Consider the following 17,543-nt stretch of genomic DNA (forward strand, 5'->3'; position numbering starts at 1 on the left):
CATGAGAATGGAAAATATGAGCACAAACCACAAAATAATTTAATAGTCGGTGGTCTCCAGCTAGAAGGGTAACCACTGTTGATGCCTGTTAGGACCGAGGGAGAAGATTAAGTCCAAAGAAAATCCTCAGAGGTGATCAGAAGAAAGAGAGGTTGGAAGGAAAAATAACCACGCTAGCTAATGTTTATTAGATGCTTCCTGTGCACCACAGCCAGGGTCAAGCACTTTAGAGATACACTTTTCCTTTTCATCTTTATATAATAAGAGACCTATTTTGAGGTGACTTAGGGTGAGGTCCCCAGATGGCCTCAGAATGGAGCTGGTTACAGAAAGCTCCAGTGCTGAGGGTGGAAACCCTCAGCCCCACCCACTGACCTTTGGGGAGGGAGAAAGGGGGGCTGGAGATTGAACTAGAAAAACTCTTGACAAGATCTGGAGAGCTCCCTGTGGACACAGGGATGCGCTGGGGGGTGTGGCATGCCCAGAGAGCGCAGGGAAACTCTGCACCTCCCCCCACCCATACCTCGGCCTGTGCCTCTTTTCCATTTGGTTGTTCCTGAGCTGTATACCCTTTGTAATAAACTAGTAAACATAAGTAAAGTGTTTTCCCGAGTTCTGCGAGCCTTCCTAGCAAATTTTCCAACCAGAGGAGGAGGCTGTGGGAAGCCCTGACTTGTATGGGTGGTCCCGGACTTGTGACGGGTGGCCTTGGGGGACCGAGCCCTTGAACTTGTGGGGTCTGACGCCAACTCCAGGTAATGTCAGAACTGAACTGAATTGTTGGACACCAGGTCAGTGTGGCAGAACTGGAGCAACAGTTGGTCTCAGGGCAAATATACCAGAATTCTCCGGACAAATCTCTAAAACAGCACACGATAATCTTCATTTTGCATGAGGACCAAGGGAATGTCTGCATCCTATTCCCAGACGGACTCGCCCACATTTCCACCCCAGCTCCCACCATGGGCTCCTTCCAAAAGCCCCCTCCTTCAGAAATCTCCAGATGGGCAGTAGGCATCAATGTCTATGTTACCCTACAAACTTCTGGGGCCACTTTTCAGTCTCGCCCCTGTCCCATAGGGTGGCAGTGCTACGGCTGGACCTGGAGGTTTGCAGCTTGGCAAAGAGTCAGTTTTTTGCAGATGTCCCAATTTCTGTAATTAATGCCCTCCGAACACTCCCTTCACAAGGCTTTGGGGTTAGGCAAGAAGTGTACCCCCAACGAACTCTCCTCCCCCCTCTCCAAATACAGACTAGAAGCGGGGCAGGGGGGCAGGGGAGTGGGGTGGGAAGACGGATGGCCGGCCATGATGAGAGGGCCAGCTGGGCCACCTCAGTCCCACCCCCGGGGAGAACCTGGCCTCGGTGATTAGCACCTGCCCGTGGAATGTGGAGTCATAACCCCTTTGTCCCCAGCTTTGGGCCTGGCTCCCATTTCTAGAGCAACCAGAGACGGCTCCCTAAAATCCTGTTATATAACACTAACCTGTTCCTTTCAGCACTAACACATATGACTTTATATTTTTAAGATCACCTTATCAAAACCAGCACGGTCACTCAAGGGCACATTGCAAAGAACCCCCGTCTTACTGTGTGTGACAGTGAGGCCAGGCACCAGCTCTCCTAAGAGCCCATGAGGCAAGCTCCGCTCAGAAAGGAGGGTGGTTCAGACTTGGCTCGGTCTGCAGCCTTTGAACTGGGATTGCTTGCTGTGGACTGTCCCTGCTCACTCCGCTTTTAGCAGTGCTGTTTGGACACAGGCTATGACGCATGAGGAGCCTTGATCCATACCGAGGACATACAAATTTGGCCCTTAGATAGCTTGATAAATCAAAAGCTTGTAACAGACTAACAAATATTCTTGATGAGTTGCAACATGGCAACAGCAATCAGCACTGGATTAACTGTCCCTAAATCGAGCTTGCCTTTCATGTACTGTATTATTTTGGGAAACCTGGACCTCCAACTTGAAGAGAAACCAGGATAGAGATGTTCACTCAGCCAATCAATCTGTAATTTGAAGGCAATACAGGATTTCCATTTTTAAACCTGGAGGAGATTTCAGACCTATTTTAACTTTAGGACCCATTTCATTTTTCCAAATATAATATTATTGGGAATCCCAATACATTTATAAGGCAGGTGAAAGTGACAAGTGGAGTCCTAGGGCTATTTCAACATTTATTGTTTGACACAATGCGTTGCATTATTTACTGGGCCCAGAAGCACCCCTGAGGGGCGCAAGGTTCTGTGGAACCGAACTAAGGAGGCAACAGAAAAGGCTTTGGAACAAGACACGCCTGGGTTCGAATTTCTGTTCTAGCAACGACTACCCGCGTAAACCTGGGCAGGTTATTTAACTTCAAGACTGTTGGGGTGCCTGGGTGGCTCAAGTCAGTTAAGTGTCCAACTTTGGCTCAAGTCATGATCTCATGGCTTGCGAGTTTGAGCCCCGCCTTGGGTTCTGTGCTGACAGCTCAGAGCCTGGAGCTGTTTCAGACTCTGTGTCTCCCTTTCTGCCCCTCCCCTGTTCACACTCTGCACTCTGTCTGTCTGTCTCTCTCTCTCTCTCTCTCAAAAATTAATAAACATTAAAGAAAACAAAAAACCAAAAACTTCAAGACTGTTGTGGGGATAATAGGGTGAGAAAAGGAATGTTTTCCAAACTGGGGTCTGGAGATATCTCTTTAGGGGCTAGGACATCTTTTTTTTTCTTTAATGAGTCCCTGCATTACCTAGTTATAGGAAGGCCAGTTTTTTATTTCTTCCAGTCTAGGTTTGTTTTGTCCAATCCACTATTTTCTAGAATATTCACAAAGAGGAAAATTTCCCCCAAAGATGTAAAATAGAGTGCTAGCAGATCAATAAACCTAAGGGGAGTTAAAAAGGCCCTTTCTCTTACCCTGTCTTTCCCCCAAATCCTCTATTCATATGATCGGTGAGACTCGGGGTTAATGAGGTACATTTAGAGAGGAAACCAATTGAGTGTTCTTCAAAGACAGGCAACGGTTGTACCTCCAGCTTTAACCGAAGGAACCAGCTTGGTGTGGGGGAAGCTCAGTCTTTAAGCCTGGACAATTCAGGCTCTAAATCGAGGTTTTGGAAACTACCAACAAGTTATTTAAGATTCTCTGAGGGGCGCCTGGGTGGTGCAGTCGGTTAAGCGTCCGACGTCAGCCAGGTCACGATCTCGCGGTCCGTGAGTTCGAGCCCCGCGTCAGGCTCTGGGCTGATGGCTCAGAGCCTGGAGCCTGTTTCCAATTCTGTGTCTCCCTCTCTCTCTGCCCCTCCCCCGTTCATGCTCTGTCTCTCTCTGTCCCAAAAATAAATAAACGTTGAAAAAAAAATTAAAAAAAAAAAAAAGATTCTCTGAGCTTTGGTTTCCTTATTTATAAAATGGAGGCAGTATCTATTCTATTGGATTGTCAGGCTTAAGTGATATAACTGAATAAAAACAACTTAGCCATGACTTTTATTTTTCTCAAAAGTTAGTTCTTGGCCCTCTAGGTCTGGGTCTAGCACTTCTGTGAGAAATCTGCTGAAACTTCTAAGGCCCAAATTAATGAGCTGGTAATTGTAGGTCTTTCTCTGGGCCCCTTAAGACGGAGACAGGCAACTTAATAACACCTATTCTTTCCTGGATATTTTTGGAGCAGAAGCTGAACAGTTGTACTTGGAGTCTGAATAAAGAGAAGAAGTGGAGGAGAGAATCACAGGGTCACGTCTTGTCTCTCAAGGGGCAAAATATGACCTCTGTCATTAGCCTTGTAGCCACAGATTCTTGGAGAGCCAACTGGGAAAAGGCCGGGACGAGACTGGGCCAGAGGACCTGCTGGACACGGATGAGTCTTGGAGAGAGGAAATTAACTTAGATGAGGGTCAATCTGAAGCCAGTCCCCAGCTCAGAAACCATTTAGGAGGGAACCTGCACAAATGTATATTATAATTAACACCATTGGCTGGCAAGGACAACGCTGATGTGACTCCCCAGATGGTATCAGATTCTCAACAGATGGAGTGATATTCAAAGGCATTGACCCCTCCCCTTAGTAGGGAAATAGGCAGTTTTCCAGGCTTAGGTTGCTATTACCTTCTCCCTCCACAAAATTAAATAACAATAAGTTGGTATATAAACTTGAACACAGAAAATAAATAATAAAAAACCCCAAAAGCTCGAATACAGAAAATGGAGCTCTCTTAGGCAGAGCTGCCTTACCTTGAATAGACCATAGATGTGGAAAGATACTCTTTCTCTTGGCCACCGGCTAAGCACACTAGGCCATCTGACCCCGCGAGGCTGGTCAGCTCTCACCGGGAGGTCCTCCCTGATATGCCAGTCAAAAAACTACTTTCCAAATGTATCACGGCAGGCAAAAGTTGGGAAGGTCTGCTCTGAGGCTATTTCCCCAAACCCGGTGTAATTTTATGTAGATCCTTGGGTCCTGTCTTACTGCGTCTCGTTTGGTAAGTCTAGGGTAGGGTCCAGATATCTGCTTTTTTTTTTTTTGAAAGGTGCCAAGGTGATTCTGACCTGATTTGGGAGCTCTGCTCTAAGGGCTAAGAAATTCTGATGCTTTAATTTAATAAAACTAAAAACAGCAGAGGCTGAGGTAGCTGGTCCAAGTCCTGAGCAAGTTGTGGATTTAATGCCTGTTTTCTTAAACAGGTTCTCCATGGGACAGAATTTTTTTTTAATTTTTAACATTTATTCTTTTTTTTGAGAGAGAGAGAGAGAGAGAGAGACAGACTGTGAGCAAGGGAGGGGCAGAGACAGAGAAGGAGACACAGAATCCGAAGCAGGCTCCAGGCTCTGAGCCGTCAACACAGAGCCAGACGCGGGGCTCGAACTCACAAACCGTGAGATCATGACCTGAGCTGAAGTCGGATGCATAACCGACTGAGCCACCCAGGGGTCCCTCCATGGGACAGAATTGAAAAGCTCGGTTGCATCTATTCACTTTTGGCTCCTTCTTTCTTCTTTTAAAGTATTTAAAGTTATTCTTCTAAAATACGCCTGGTAAGGATGTCGGACAGTGACAGAATGCCCCAAACTGCCTTGGGCACCCTCTTGGACTCCGGTGCCACAGACAGCTCGAAGTTAGCACGACAGACGGTAAGCCTAACTGCTAAGGTTTCCTAGAGGTGAAGTATCAGAGACACGCGTCACTCTGGATTCAGATGAAATAACAGCAGAAGAAATAACAACATAGTTTTTAAAAAGTCTCAGCAATAGAAAAATGGCTGTAGTTTCTGAAGGAGCTCACTGTACCCGCAGAGGATTCTGTGATCTTGAGAACTAGAGGGATTGGAACCAACCCTCCTCCGTTTCTCTTCTCCATTCAGTCATGCCAACAGGGAAAACGCGATATGCAAACTCCCAGAGCACCATTCACGGCAGCCGCTTTCTGAAGACACATGGTTTCTACTGAGGAACCATCCCAGCAACACATCTGTAGATCTCAATGCCGGAGCCCAAGCAGGGGGAGGGGACATTTATTAAATGCTTACTATGAACCAGAGACTATGCTAGTCATTTTCTTTGTTTGTTTATGTTTATCTTATTTTTGAGAGAGAGAGAGAGAGAGAGAGAGAGAGTGCAGAAGGGGCAGAGAGAGAGGGGAGACACACAATCCGAAGCAGGCTCCAGGCTCTGAGCTGTCAGCACAGAGTCCGACGCGGGGCTCGAACTTATGAACCGCGAGATCATGACCTGAGCTGAAGTCGGAGGCTCAACTTGAGCCACCCAGGCGCCCCTGTCCTAGTCATTTTAGTGTCGTGCCTTTCACGTCATATCATCCCATCCTATCCTGCCATCTCTCTATCCACTCATTTGAAGATACAGTAATTGGTGGCCATGCAGCACAGCACAATGACTGTAATCACTTGGGAGGCGACTGGGAGCCAGGGTCCCTTATTACCTTGGGGTTGAGTCATTTTCACACGGAAAGAATGGGTGGGAATCCCCACCCGTAGGCTCTAGAGGTTATCTTTTGCATAGATCCCTCTACAACAAGCCTAATTGTTTCTCCTTTTATGGATGTTTTGCTTGGATGAGTCCTTCCTTTTGGGGCATGGAGCCATTTCCCAAGGACTTTTTCTTTTATAAAGTAGGCTTCATGCCCAGCTTGGAGCCCAATGAGGGGCTTGAACTCCAAGGCCCTGAGATCAAGACCTGAGCTGAGATCAAGAGTCGGAGGCTTATCCGACTGAGCCACCCAGGCATCCGAGCCCCAAGGACTTTTTCTATTCAGTCGGTGATCCAATACCACAACCAGCAACTCCACTCCCGGCAGAGGCTTAGAATCTCTGGTTCCGAACTGTTATTTGGGAATTCATTTGCCTCAATTTTGTTTGACCTACTTGGTCTGGCCTTTCACTACCTGATCCAATTGGTAAGATTTGATCCTCTGAGCACTGCACTGAGCTCTGGGGGACCTCGTTCGTGCAAATTGCTGCAGCAGTTAAAAATTTTTTCCTTGGGGCGCCTGGGTGGCTCAGTCGGTTAAGCGTCCGACTTTGGCTCAGGTCATGATCTCACTGTGAGTTCGAGCCCCGCGTCGGGCTCTGTGCTGACACCTCAGAGCCTGGAGCCCATTTCAGATTCTGTGTCTCCCTCTCTCTGCCCCTCCCCTGTTCATTCTCTGTCTCTCTCTGTCTCAGAAATAAATAAACATTAAAAAAAATTTTTTTTCCTTTGAAAAATTAAAAAATGAAAACCTGTTCTCGAGGCTGGAGTTGGGCACTACTCTTTTCCTAGTAAAACTGGCTTTGCTTAAAACAGTGCAGTAATTAGTTCCGCATAATCAGGCCAAAAGAACAGAGGTGCTTTTAAGAATCAGCACGAGGTACGGTACTTTATCAAGACTTGGTGACCTAGCTTTCTTTTGTTTGGAAGAAATGAGATCCCAAAGAGATTACCTATTTGTTCCTAGGGAAGGGAGCTCCTGATTATTGGTCTAAAAATGTGGTAGCCAGGGTTGCTGAGGGCTGGACTGCTGTTTAATGCCTTTTCACTTCTAAAAGTTCCTGTTCATTAACAAAATATTATTGCTGTTGAAACGGCTGAAGCCCGCTTGTTCGTGGAAGGGATGGCGGAGGGAGAGAAACAGGCTGGTGGAGTTGGAGAATCACCAACCCGTTGGCATCCAGAAGCCCGGCCTCACCATCCCCTGGAGGAGTTAGACTCTCAGGAGAGGTCACAAATGGAGTCCCGCTGCGTGGTGGCTGGTGACCCCTGCTTTGAAGGCCCTCTGCTACTTGCAGAATAAAATCCAAATTCCTTAGCTTGGCATTCAAGGCTCTTCTTCCCTTCTGACTCAGTCAGTTATTCACTGACCCTTGAATAGGCATGGGGATTATTACTGCCTCTGCCCTCAATATACTGCTCTTCAACCTTACTCATCTTCAAAATTCAGTTTGCTCCCACACACGTGTGGATCAGAAGGTAATTTTTAAAAATATTTTTTAATGTTTATGTATCTTCGAGAGACAGAGACACAGAGCTTGAGTCGGGGAGGGGCAGAGACAGACAGGGAGACACAGAATCTGAAGCAGGCTCCAGGCTCTGGGCTGATGTAGGTCTCAAACTCACGAACCATGAGATCATGACCTGAGCTGAAGTCGGGACGCTTACCTGACTGAGCCACCCAGGCACCCTTCTATTTTTTTTATTTGAGAGTGAGAGAGAGAAAGAGAGAGAGAGAAAGCAAGTGGGAGAGAGGGGCAGAGGGAAAGAGAGAATCTTAAGCAGGCTCTATGTCTAGGGCAGAGCCCAATGCAGAGCTGGATTCCGTGACCCTGGGATCATGACCTGAGCCGAAATCGAGAGTCAGACGCTCCACTGACTGAGCGAGCCACCCAGGTGCCCCATAATCTGTGGCAACATTATTAGAACAACACGGAAAAGATAGCACGTGAGATGCTCCCTACAGTACTATCCCTGCAAGAGAATGGAAAGCCTTCTCAAATGTCCAGCAAACGACGAATGGCACGAGAACGGAGGAACCACACACTGGCACGTCATACAGCCCTTACAAAACCTGCTAGGGACACGTGCGCTGCCACAAACAGGCGGCAAGCTTATGTTGTTCGTGAAAACGTACACGTTGCAAACGGTACAGTGTGGTGTCGTGGCACAGGGTGGGCTTATTTTCATAAAATAACGTCACTTATGCATTATGGTTAAGTATACACGTCGGAAACACCGACTTTAACTACAGCTATCTCTGGGATGAGACATCACAGGACATTTGTCTTTTTGATGTTATATATTCCTATGCTGGTGTTTTTGCTTTTGTTGGTGGTCGTTGTCGTTGTTGTTTACAAGGACCACATCTTACTTTGTGAACAAAGAGGAAAGAACATCATTTTTGAAAGGTCCCGCTCAGATGCCACCATTCCTCTAAAGCCTGTCTTGATCGCTTCTGTTTAGAGAGCTGCCCCCTCCTTGAAATCCTGTAGTGATGACGGAACAGAGTTTCAGGGGAGTAAACCTCAGCTGCGAAGCCTCCTGGTCCGCTGCCTCCTGCTGTTCCTTACTTAGCCTTTTATGTTGTGATACCTGGATTACAGGCTTCTTAAAAGTGAGGGTGTCCCACTTTTTCCCTTTACATCTGCTGCTCTGGCTGCTTCCAGAACTCCTCCCCCCCCACCCCCCGCTCCAAGTCCTTCCCTCTCTAAAGCACTGGCCTCATGGAGACCCTGCCACCGAGGAGGGCTCCGGGTCCTGCGACCCGGCAGCTGATGTTAGCGTCTGGTCACCAGGGAGCACTTTGGTGGCAGAGGGTGTCCCCTCCTCTCCACGATACGGTCAGTCCAACTACCCAGAAGCACCTGGCCCCAGTGAGTTGGAACCCATCACAAAACAGTTGCGTTACTCTCAGAAACAGACAGACGGAGGGAAAGGGGGGGAAGATGACGTCACCTACCCGGTGTGAGGCAGCTGTGTTAAGCCTGGCCATTTGGAGACAAGTGAAAATTTTTACCACCCTAAATCGCCAACATGAGGACCAAAATGAGAAGATTTTAATCTGAGGGAGCCGAGCAGTTCGGACGAAGCACTTTGTACGGAAGGGTAGAGCGAAGCGTGACAATATTTACTCATTTGGTCTCTCGGTTCCCTTTCCGCGGCCCATCGGACTTAGCAAACAGCATTTAATCTCTCACCCTGGGCGGTTATTGGAAGAGTTAGATGTTTCTCTCTTTGTTCTGTTCTTTTCCCTCAAGAGAGAATTCAACGGGTGTTTAGATTGGTGTGACCAATGAACAGGCTACCGGTCCAAGAAGATTCTAGAATCCAGGGGCTTACAGACTGAGTTCAAAGGAGTCCCGTTAGGCATCCAGCTCAAGGGGAATGCTCTCAAATTCTAGCTAAAACCTCCCTGGTACTGTCCTAATTCTATTACACCACTTCAGGAGTCCATGGTTTTGGGCGGCATCACTCACATGAGCCCTTCCCAGCGCCCAAGTTCCAAACATTGTAAATTTCTCCATTAAAATTATAATGCTCTAGGGGCGCCTGAATGGCTGTCGGTTAAGCGTCCAACTGCAGCTCAGGTCATGATTTTGTAGTTCGTGAGTTTGAGCCCCGCGTCGGGCTCTGTGCTGACAGCTCAGAGCCTGGAGCCTGCTTCGGATTCTGTGTCTCCCTCTCTCTCTCTCTCTGCCCCTCTCCCACTCGCACTCTGTCTCTCTCAAAAATAAACAAACATTTTTTTAAAAATTAAAAAAAAAAAAACAACTATTATGCTCTAGCGGCACCTGGGTGGCTTAGTCAGTTAAGTGTCCAACTTCAGCTTAGGTCATGATCTCACGATTTGCAGTTTCGAGCCCCCATCAGGCTCCCCACTGGCTCCCGCCCCAGATTCTTGCTCACTCCTCTCTCTCTGCTCGTCCTCTGCTCGTGCTCTCTCTCTCTCAAAATTAAAAAAAAAATTTTTTTTAATTATTATGCTCTCTTTATCACTGATAAGATGGGGACTTCTTTTACATCCCTGTAAATAAAGGGAAAGAGGAATTTCTGTCATTAAAAACATTTTTTTAATTTTTTATTTAAAAAAATATTTTTAACTTTTATTTATTTTTTGAGAGACACAGACAGAGCATTAGCAGGGGAGAGGCAGAGAGAGAGGGAGTCACAGGCTCTAAAGGGGGCTCCAGGCTCCGAGCTGTCAGCAAAGAACCCAATGTGAGCCTGGAACTCATGAATTGTGAGATCACGACCTGAGCCGAAGTCAGACGCTCAACCGACCGAGCCACCCAGGCGCCCCGGAATTTCTGTCATTTAAAAAAAAAGATCAAGTTCAAAGGCAGAGACTAGACACAATCATGGCCTCTGTAGCCTCAGTGCCCAGCACAGAGCCTGGCACACAGTAGGCACTTAGTGAATGCAAATGAAAAAAATTCACTAAGGAGTCTTGCTACTAGGAGCACCTGGGTGGCTCAGCTGGTTAAGTTTAAGTTTCTCTTTTTTTTTAATGTTTGTTTATTTTTGAGAGGAGAGACAGAGCGTGAGTGGGGGAGGGGCAGAGAGAGAGAGAGAGAGAGAGAGAGAGAGAGGGAGGGAGACACAGGATCTGAAGCAGGCTCCAGGCTCCGAGCTGTCAGCACAGAGCCCAACGAACCCATGAACCATGAGATCATGACCTGAGCCGAAGTCAGACGCTTAACCAATTGAGCCACCCAGGTGACCCTAGGTGTCTGACTCTTGATCTCAGCTCAGGTCTTGATCTCAGGGTCATGAATTCAAGCTCTGTGTTGGGCTCTATGCTGGGTGTGGAGCTTACTTAAAGAAAGAGAGAGAGAGAGAGAGAGAGAGAGAGAGAGAGAGAGAGAGAAAGAAAGAAAGAAAGAAAGAGTCTTGCTACTACTGCTTTTACTAAATTTCCTTTCCTTGGATTGGTCTACAACACGGTTTCTCGACTTAGCCACTCCCAGTGTTTGGGGACATCCTGTGCATTTGTAGGACGTTTAACAGCGTATCCGGCCTTTCCACCCACTAGACGCCATAAGGACCCTACCCCCCGCAAGTGGTGACAATCAAAAATATCTCCAGACGTGGCAGATGGCCCCTGACAGGAAAAATTGCCCCTCTGTGTGAGACAATGGTCTAGAGGCTCCCCTCTTTGCTTCACATAAATCAATGAAGATTAAAAACAACAACAAATAAAAACAAAGCACAAAAAAGTCCTCTATGTATAAACTTAGCTCCAGCAGGTAATTATGTTCCCTGCTCCTTTCTACACAAGGCACGTCTGAACATTTAGAAGCATATGCCCATATGCCACCCCCCCCAACATTTGTGTCCCTGGTGGACAGCTGTGGGGGGGCAGCACCCGGGAGGCCAACACAGACATCACCGTCTCTGGTCAATCAAGGACACAGAGCGCGGAATCTACCTTAAGCCAACACCAACGGCCTCCGAGCTAGAGCTCTCTACGCTTGACTCTGGGAATTGGCTGGGCCGGACCAGTCCCGTAGGCTGGGTGTTGAGATGTGTTCCTGTGCCCCCAAACTGCCAACTCAACTTTGCAGGCCCGGGCTCCCTGCCTGTGTCCTCCGCAGGCACGCTTTTGACATATTGTACGGAGTTCCTCATTCCTGGGCTGGGATCTTCACCTTGAAGCCTTGGCAGAGCATGAGAGGGTTGGGATGGAAATCTCGGCAGAGGAAAGAACCCACGTATCAAGTGCCTGACAAGCACAACCTGTTCGGATTTTGGCCTCACTTCCCCTCTCCTGCTTTGGGGGGTGCTAATGTGACTTGGTGCAAAGGGCTTTACGATTGATGGGGGCGGGGCCTTGGTGGGGCTGTGCCGAGGTGAATGGAGGTGCTCCCTGTTTCTGGGAAATCGCGCTGTTTTGTTTTGTTTTGTTTGCAGAGTCTTGCAATGGTCATGAGAACAAAACCTGAGGCTAAGAGGCTCTTGGGGGTTGAAGCTCAGGCCCTTGGTGTGGCGAGGAGACAGCAGCACTGCAAAACGAGAATAAGGAGAGCACCGTGTTGTCACCTGATCCGAGTCTCCAGAGTGTCCTTCTCAATCTCTGGCGAGTGGTGGCACAAGGCTCCGCCAGGCGGAGGGCACCCAGTGGAAAATTCCCAGCTCCAGTCACCTTAACGAAGAGAGGCACTCTCGCCTCTCGTGTGGCTCGGAGGTTTCCAGGGAGAAACGGGAGGAGGAAAGCAAATGCTTCAGGCCGCTGCCTCGGCCTGGACAGTGGTGCGTGTGACCGGAGCTGGGAGGAGACGGGTGACCCACATAGCCCTGGTCCGAATGCATAAGCATCAAAAATCGCAGAACGGAGTCGGCCCACGAGCGCCTGAGCTTTCTCCGTGGAAAACGTGCTCCTATTTATGATGCTGACACAGCCAACTCGGCTGCCCCGGCTTTCACTTATTCATTCAACGACCGTCTCGTAAGCGTCTGCCACGTGCTGGCCGTGGACTAGCTGGGCAGGTACGGTGATGGGAGAAGACGGCTCTTGTTTGCTCGGGTGGGGTGGGGTGCCCAGGAAAGGCCCCAGTGGAGAAGTTCGCCAGCTGAGTGGCGCAGAGGTGGGGAGGACTGGGGAGTGGAGAGGGCGGAGGGCCCTGCTAAGGCACGGGGCTTCCTCCCAGCCAGTGAGGGGGTCTGAAGCAGAGAATGACAAGGCCAGTCATTTTAGAAGAAAGCTCTTGCGGTGGGGAGGAGGATGTGAATTATTTAGGGTGCCCAGTGGAAACGTATTTGGAAGTGGTTTGCCTTCCAAATCGGCTCCTTCCCTTGTTCCCAGCCCCTGGCTGATGACACACAACCAAATGAGCCTAGGACACTCCCTTCTCTCCCTTCAGGTGGGTTCCTATGCGGTCTGGAGCCTGGAAGCGGAATGATGTGGGGTTGGCGTCACGAGGGAGTCCCACGGAGCATACTTTCCCTAAGATTTTGTTGGGGGCTCCCGATTACGCCTCTTCCTTTGTGGTCTAACTGCTAGGGCAAGTGAGGAAGCATTCCACCTGCAGTGTAGGCCAGGGATCCTCCGGGAAGGGGTACCTGGTGGAAAGCGTGCAGGGCTGAGCGCTCTGGAGCCCCTTTCTTCCAAAGCCGCTAAGAAATCCTGAGACTCCGGGACAGGCAGGGCTGGCTCCGCGTGGGAGGCAGAGTGGCAGAGTGGGAGAGCTGGATCCCAAGCTCCGTTCATCTCCAGTGACCATTTCCTCCAGGGCAGGGTTTCCCTAGGGTGTCACTAGCCTCGGCACGAGTGACATTTGGGGCCAGGTAATTCCCTGTTGGGGGCAGGGGGCACTGTCCTGTCCATTATGGTATCTTTAGCAGCATCTTTGTCCTCCACCCATCAGCTGCTGGTAGCGTCCCCAAGTTGGGACAATCAAAAATGTCTCCAGATACTGGAAGCATCCTTGTGGGGTGAACTCCCCCAGCTGAGAGCCACCGCTCTATGGGACAGTATTCCACTCTTATCTTACCGGACCTCCCGGCAGCGCTCAGTGCAACGGGTCACTCACTTCCTCCTGAAACTTCTATTCCTTCGTGCACTCTCCGTGTCTTCCTTCCAACGTTCTGCCCGGTTCTTTAGATTCCTGGGGCCTCGTCATCTTCTTCCTGATCTCCACATGCAGCCCCCTCCCTCAATGCTGGTACTCAAACTCATTTCCTGCTTATACTTTATGCTTTCTCCCTCTCATTCATCCCCAGGATTTTCCAAATATTCCCGCATCTGTCACCGGCCCAGATTTCTCTAGTCTATGCTCTAGACTCATTTCTCTGTGCTTTGGATGTCTCGTTGGCATCGCAGAATCCATCTATCTTTCTCAGAAATCCACTCTTCAACCCTGTCAACTTGTTGTCCGATCCATTAAACCTTAAGGTCATCCTGACACCTGCTTTTCTCTCATCTTCACATCCAGTGCATGACCAATCCCGGCCCAATTCTATCTTCAAAATCGCCCCCAAAACCATCTGTTTCCAACCACACTAGTTCAAACCACCACATAAGGTGAAAAACCAATAATGCAGATAACTCCAATGGCCTCAGTGGTTTCCTGCCTTCTGCTGTGCTTCTCTCCAGTCCATTTTCCATCCCGAGACATCTTTCATAACTGTTTAAGATGTTTCTTTATTTATTTTTGAGACAGCACACACGAGCAGGGGAGGGGCAGAGAGAGAGAGGGAGGGAGAAAATCCCAAGGAGTCTCCACGCTGTCAGCGCCCAGCCCAACACAGGGCTCAATCTCACGAACCACGAGATCATGACCTGAACTGAAATGAAGAGTCTTTTGCTTGACTGACTGAGCCGCCCAGGGGCCCCCAGAGCAATGTTTTAAAAGCACAGATCAGGGGCGCCTGGGTGGCGCAGTCGGTTAAGCGTCCGACTTCAGCCAGGTCACGATCTCGCGGTCCGGGAGTTCGAGCCCCGCGTCGGGCTCTGGGCTGACGGCTCGGAGCCTGGAGCCTGTTTCCGATGCTGTGTCTCCCTCTCTCTCTCTCTACCCCTCGCCCGTTCATGCTCTGTCTCTCTCTGTCCCAAAAATAAATAAACGTTGAAAAAAAAAATTAAAAAAAAATAAATTTGAAAGCACAGATCAGATCACATGATGCTTGGCTTTAATTTCTGCAAAGGCATTCCGTTGCACTTGAAGAAAATCTACGTGTCTTAACATGGCCCCATCCTCCTTTCCAATCTTCTTTGTGCCATTCACCCTTTTGTTCCTGCTGCTGCCACGTGGGCCTTCTTTCGCCCCCTCACGTGTGTCACCTCAGGACCTCCACACATGCTGTTATCTTCTCCTCTTACCTTCTCCCCCAGCTCTTTTCATTCTGCGGATCTCAGTATGTCGTTTCTCCCAGAACATCTTTCCTGCTCTCATCCTCTCAAATTCGGTTTGCCCACCATGGTCTCTCCCGGCATGCTTCTTTATAGCGCTTGTGACTTTTCACGCCTTCTGTACTCAAGTGCTTCTCTATTGTTGGCTCCCCTGCCAGACTGGACGTGTCCTGAGGGAAGGGACTCTCAGCGTCTCTTCTGCTCCCATGACACCACCTTAATATTGCTATGTGACGCTCCGTGAGTGAGTGCTCGGTAAACACTGATTGGATGAATGACGATTCACCTCTCGCTTCCCTGGCCAACCGCATCCAGAAAAGAACACTTTGTGACCAAGAGAAATGAATGACCGCGGAGAATGAAGACAAAAGCTCCTCGAATGGCTGTGTAAGTGGAAAGAAGCCTTCCAGGGACGGTTCTTGAGAGCACAAAGCACAAGGAGATGAATCGGGTACCCGCTGACAGGCAATGAGACTTGTTGATTTCGTCATTAGCATTTTCCATATTTATCCTAAGACTTTCCACCAAATCAAGAGGGATCCCCGTGAGTCCCAGGCAGGATCACATCAAAGCAATCTAAGAGGCAGAGCTGAAATTAATTCAGTCTTCTGCCTTCCTGGAAGGCCTGAGCTCGCGAAGAGGGAGACGGCAGCCCCCCACCCGGGGCCGAAGGAGCCACGCAAGTGACGGGACACAGCTTCCCCCGCTGCGCTGCGAGGTGCTCTAATGCGTCCCCGAAGCCCCGTACGTACTGGGGGACTGGATAGGAAACCGTAGAACATCCTCCGTACGATGAGACAAGGAGAGGCCACGTTTCTCCTCCTCCTCCGCAGGCCCAGTTACGCAGAGCGCATTTCACTCTGTTTTTCTGAAAATTCATGAGGGTGGTTGGCTGCGCAGTGTTGGGTGTCAGTGGATGACGCTACAAAGCTCAGCCTTGGAGGCCAACTGAGAGTAAGTCACATCAGCCTCTCCCCATCGTTTGAAGAAGGGACATCAGACCTAGAGCTCTCACGCCCGCAATCAAACAGCTGAGCATTTGCTAAGGGCAGGTTAAGGTCCCCAAATGTGGAGGCAAAAAAAAAAAAAAAAAAAATCCAAAACCATACTGGGAGCCCAGTCGGTAGAACAGTGGAATTCATTTTTAACGGGTTTATTTATTATGTCTTAAATCAGCCTTAATGAATCTGAGGAAAGAGTCTCAAGGTCCATGTGTTACGGCTCAAGGACGAGTCTGGGGCCCTGAGTCCAAACATACTGTGATTGGCTGCCTGTTGCTAAACAACAGAAATAGCCCTGCATCTGCTGTCAGCGCAGGGCTGGGATGTTATTTACAAGGGGGGGGTCACCCAAGTTCCGCCAGCAGCCATTAATAAAATACGAACGGGATATAAATGGCAACTCGCACCAACAGTAAAATCACAAGGTTGGATGGACTGAGGCACACGACGGATTCTAGTAGGGGGGAAGCTGTAGAAAAAGACATGCTCTTAGATTTACTCTCCATCAAGAATGGAAAAAAAGAGAAGCCCTCACGAAGGCACTTCCTGTTTTGAGAGAAAAGTTCTGTGTTAAGATGAGCTGTTTCCAGTTTCAGTATTCGCTCAGAAGATGGAGAGAGCATTTTCTTTGTGTCACACCCCAAAGACACAAACAAAACCCAGCCCCTGCCGTCACAGAGCATGCAGATGGGGAGACGGGTTGTGCAGGGCCTGGCAAAACAGGAAGTCACAGGTGACTGCTGTTTTTTTTGGAGGCCGGTATGTTGGATGGTTTGGCCTAAGGGATATTTTGCCTGGAATGATGGCAGAGCTGGGGAGACAGGAAAACTAAACTGAAATGGAGTGGCGGCCAGGGCCCTGAGGAGTAGGAACTTAATTTTGAGACTCGTATCAAATAATCCAGCAAGATGTGAGACCAAACTGAATCAACACAGAGACGGATGAAAGTCTCCCGGTTTAGGACTTACTTAATAACTATCTGTTGAATGAATGAATGAACGAATGAATGAATCTCTTCTACATATCATCCCACATTTACTGCTTACCTCAGATTCTTTGTAGTAACGTTCCGGAATTTCATCGCAGGCAATATCAATAAAGCAAACTTCTCTCTCTAGGTCTTTGGCCTCATTGTCAAAAATCTGAAAGGGCAGAGCAACATATCAAAAGTTAGTATCTCCAGGCGCCTATGGTTGGCGTGACTGTGCCCGAGGCAGAATAACACCCCACGGAGTATCTTCACATGGCTCAGTGCTCCTGGCTGGGGCTTTCTGCCGGCCTTGGCATGTGCAAGACTCATGAAAGGCTTTTTATTCGTCGCTTACATTTTGTCACATCAGAGGCAGGTGTAGCATCAATCACCGCCTGGCGAGGAGTAGAAGAAAAAGTGGTCTGTTTTTAGAAGTCCAAGAGTGAAGAAATAAATCTCTTCCAAAAATGAAGACTGCTGAGTTGTTTTTGGCAGTGAATCTGAACAGGGGGCGTGAAGAGGCTACAAAGGGTCTGGCTAGATAGAAGACCACAAGTGGCAACAGAGCCCAAGATTTAGGGAAGACAAATGTGTTTTGTTTTGTTTCATTTTCACGAAAAATGTTATATATGTTTACCTTCACAAACAACACATGCCCATGGCAGAAAAAAACAAAAACAAAAATAGATAAACGAAAAGAAGAAAATAGAGATTGTCCACAATCTCATCACCCAGGAATAAACCCATGTATTACTT

At 48.6% G+C, this 17,543-nt stretch overlaps 1 protein-coding gene across 9 annotated transcripts in view; it reads right to left on the minus strand.

Moving 5' to 3' along the window:
• Nucleotides 1-17,543, minus strand: part of PITPNC1 (phosphatidylinositol transfer protein cytoplasmic 1) — a 275,970-nt gene that overhangs the window by 34,512 nt on the left and 223,915 nt on the right. For all 9 annotated transcript variants that reach the window (XM_045044220.1, XM_045044223.1, XM_019818130.3 and 6 more), the window contains one exon: nucleotides 16,864-16,959. In XM_045044220.1, the coding sequence (XP_044900155.1) occupies nucleotides 16,864-16,959 (96 nt within the window). The remainder of the gene's footprint in view (nucleotides 1-16,863; nucleotides 16,960-17,543) is intronic.

Source organism: Felis catus, chromosome E1 (genome assembly GCF_018350175.1).
Source record: "Felis catus isolate Fca126 chromosome E1, F.catus_Fca126_mat1.0, whole genome shotgun sequence".
NCBI classification, from domain to species: Eukaryota; Metazoa; Chordata; class Mammalia; order Carnivora; family Felidae; genus Felis; species Felis catus.